This window comes from Aplysia californica, unplaced genomic scaffold, assembly GCF_000002075.1.
Source record: "Aplysia californica isolate F4 #8 unplaced genomic scaffold, AplCal3.0 scaffold00186, whole genome shotgun sequence".
NCBI lineage: Eukaryota > Metazoa > Mollusca > Gastropoda > Aplysiida > Aplysiidae > Aplysia > Aplysia californica.
In genome coordinates this window covers 384,672-388,065 of record NW_004797456.1, presented here as the reverse complement: position 1 = coordinate 388,065, position 3,394 = coordinate 384,672, and the positions used below count along the sequence as shown (strand labels likewise).

Below are 3,394 nucleotides of genomic sequence, written 5' to 3'. Positions count from 1 at the left end.
TACTACTACTACTACTACTACTACTACTACTACTACTACTACTACTACTACTATAATAATACTAATGGGATTTATAGCGATTTTCTTTAAGGCCCTAAGTGCAGTACATTGTAGAATTACCATACACCCAGAGGCGTATTGCATTTCAGCGACGGCAACGAAAATATATTTCAGCAAAAGAATTATATTTTTAACAATGATTGATTACCGGTGGATAAAATGCTTTTCTTCCAAATGCTGGCAGCCTCGCGCCACGTCCAGGGACAGCCTGAGAAGGTCACGGACCGTCAGTTGTGATGGCTGGTCCTGATGAAAAAAGAGTAAGGTCACAATATACCCGCTCGCAAATCTATTGTTGCTTAACTGTTCATCACAACTTGCTTAGCCCAGATAGTAACATTTTTAGGAGAGAGAGAGAGAGAGAGAGAGAGAGAGAGAGAGAGAGAGAGAGAGAGAGAGAGAGAGAGAAAGAAAGAGAGAGAGAGAGGTGAGAGAGGCGGGAAAGGGGAGGGGGGTTCGTCCTTCTTAAAATGGTACCCTACATTATGTATCGTTTCTTTGCTGTTCTCACTATTTAGAATTTCAATGTTGACAAATGAATTTTTTGAGCACATGCAACCGATACCACAGGAAAAGAAATGGCAGTAAGGAGTAACATTTTTCTCACAAAATTTAGAGGTTAGTACATCTGATTATCTGGATGACGATATGATCTCTCTCCTAATAGATAACTATTACTGTAAACAAGAAAAACAATGTTTTACGAAAAGAGCAAAACACTATTACTTGGCATTCATCAAAACTAATTGAAGTCTGTTTTAATTTGTGCTAGTCCGAGCCAATAGCTTTTTTTGTTCTATTAGATATCTAGAATTTTCAAATGAGTGTTGGTTACTCTCGATATGCTAATTAAATCTGGATTCGATTTGTGAAGAAGTGAAAATACGAAGTTCTACTCAGAGAAAGAAACCATTCGAAATCAAGAACGATATTGAAATTGAACGTACACATAGACTTGCACAAAAACAAAGATATTCATTCATTCATTCATTCATTCATTCATTCATTCATTCATTCATTCATTCATTCATTCATTCATTCATTCATTCATTCATTCATGCATTCATTCATTTATTCATTCATTCATTCATTCATTCACTTCTTTATTGACAGACTCACCCATTTCGGTCTGGCATTTCGTAAGAAGCTTTTGAGGTCTCCGCCTTCCAGCAGCTCTAACACCAGGTAGTGAGGATGTTGCTCAAAACAGACACCAATAAACCGCACAATGTTAGGATGGTTGAATTTGCTGCAGGAACAAAGTTAAAGAAAGTGAAATGCAATACTACGTCAATCAAATAGATCAACTGGTTTCTGCATTCTTCATATCGTGAGATGTGAATATTGTTATTGTAATTAAAAGGTATATTTTCTTACCCATCGACATAGTTTAGATACTTTGGAAAGCCGGCAGCTTCGACTATGACTGTCAGGACCGACTCGGACATCCCAGCAAGCAGACGAAGACACTTGATAAAAACATTTCCCACACAGGAATCGAACCCACGTCTTCTGCGTACGACATCACTACATCACAGCGGTTGGTTTATCATGAGATGAAAGCAGAAATCATTTATCATTTAAAACAAAGGTAGCAGATATGGTTCACTGTGTTCTGTATGCACGAACTGACCCTGTGTAAGGAAGGGGTTAATGCCCATCGTCTTGTAGTAGGCTAGTGCTTCTTGCATTCACGCACTCTCAGACCCAGAGAAATGTGTCAGGGGAGAAAGATAGATTATCACTAGGCCCTAGGTGTATAATTTATTCCTCGAACTACGGGTCCCTCGAACTAACAAGGCCCGTCCCAATTAAAATCGAACTATTCGTGTTATACTGTACTTTTACAAAAGGCATTACTGAGAAGAAAACATAGCAGTATCACACAAGGGAAGGCTTTCTGCACACCTCAAAACCCTTGTTGCCTCATTTGTGAAGCACGGCTGAGCTAATGGAGATCAAGAGTGTACCTGGCGTGACACAAAAACAGAATGGGAGTTTCCATGTTCACATCTGGTTGAAGTGCCGTAAGACGGTCTTTGTGATAAAACCAAGATTAGCAGCAGCTTTAGCTATCTCTACTACAGACTGGAATTTGGGGACTCTTGGCACCCTGACGTTTACACCGTTTTTGAAGTTGCAAGTGTCAACCCAAACCATGGACAGTGGCACCAGAACGGACTGTACCCAAACAGAGAGGGCAGAGACTGCCATAGAGGGTGTGGCTTAGAAAAGGAGGGAAAGGAACTATCTTTTAGAGGAGGGAAAACGTACTGACAGACCTTTTTACTGCCCAGGAAGAGGGACTGATTAGGAATAAAGAAGTCTTTCTTTAATTTATGGCTGTGCTTTCCTCTTTTGGCAACTTGGAGTCGCATGTTTTTGAAAAATTTCCCTTAATTTCTTCTTTACTGTTGATACTACCCCTAAATTGACCTCTCTGTTGCATCACTGTTTGCTGTATTTTTGGGGGACATTTTTCTTCTTAGATATATTATATATTTGAAAAATTGGGTACCTTAACAATTAATGATTAATTGTCTTTATACAATTCAATTCATGCTCCTACCTGTTCCGGTTAGAAAGTAATGACAGTACGTTTTTTCAAGTTTTCTCAAAACGGCAAAATTTAGGGGTAAGAGTTGCGGCCCGGACTCTCCTTTAAAACACAAGTGGATGATTTCTTTTATATTTGGCCTGACTATTTAAAATTGAATTTTCTGTAATCCTAAAAGGGCTTTTTTATATCTCTCACGGATTTTGAAAAATGCAGTTTCGAGTGCTTCAGTTGATGCAAAAAATGCGAAATTTAACAGTCAAGCAATAGCTATGATGTTATCTTCAATATCTCTTTAGAGGTTTCAAGTGTCAAAAAAGCCTAATTAGGATCACAGATTTTATTGATAGGGTGCTTATGTGAAAATATAGGCATTTTAGTTAATAAAATCATTTAGCAAGAGCGCGGGCCGGTTTGGATTAAATTTGCTTCTGTACATCAAAAACATGAGAAATATTTTCAAATTCCTTGAACAAAAATTATATTTCACAATTTGATTTTCATTTTGAACTCCCAGGGTGTTTTATGATCACTCTGAATGATGCTGGGATGTGTTAATAACAACGTTAGAAATATTATCTGCTACCTACCCTTAACACAGTCAAGTTCTCTGCGTTTACTTCATTTTACAGAACAGCGGTATTTTTGTTTTGTTTTATTTTCTTAATTGGACCATTAGAATTGTTTTCCGAACTTGGGAAACGGTACAACTGGTATTATCTCCTGACTCGTTTTTACATGTTCATACAATTAAACACACACACACACACACACACA

The 3,394-nt window shown here is 37.9% G+C and overlaps 1 protein-coding gene across 1 annotated transcript in view; it reads right to left on the bottom strand.

Moving 5' to 3' along the window:
- The window catches only part of LOC101851409 (ALK tyrosine kinase receptor), a gene marked incomplete in the record, with an annotated part of 269,826 nt that overhangs the window by 5,933 nt on the left and 260,499 nt on the right, over positions 1-3,394 (bottom strand). The window contains 2 exon segments of the mRNA XM_035969815.1: positions 209-306; positions 1,180-1,309. Of these exon segments, the coding sequence (XP_035825708.1) occupies positions 209-306; positions 1,180-1,309 (228 nt within the window).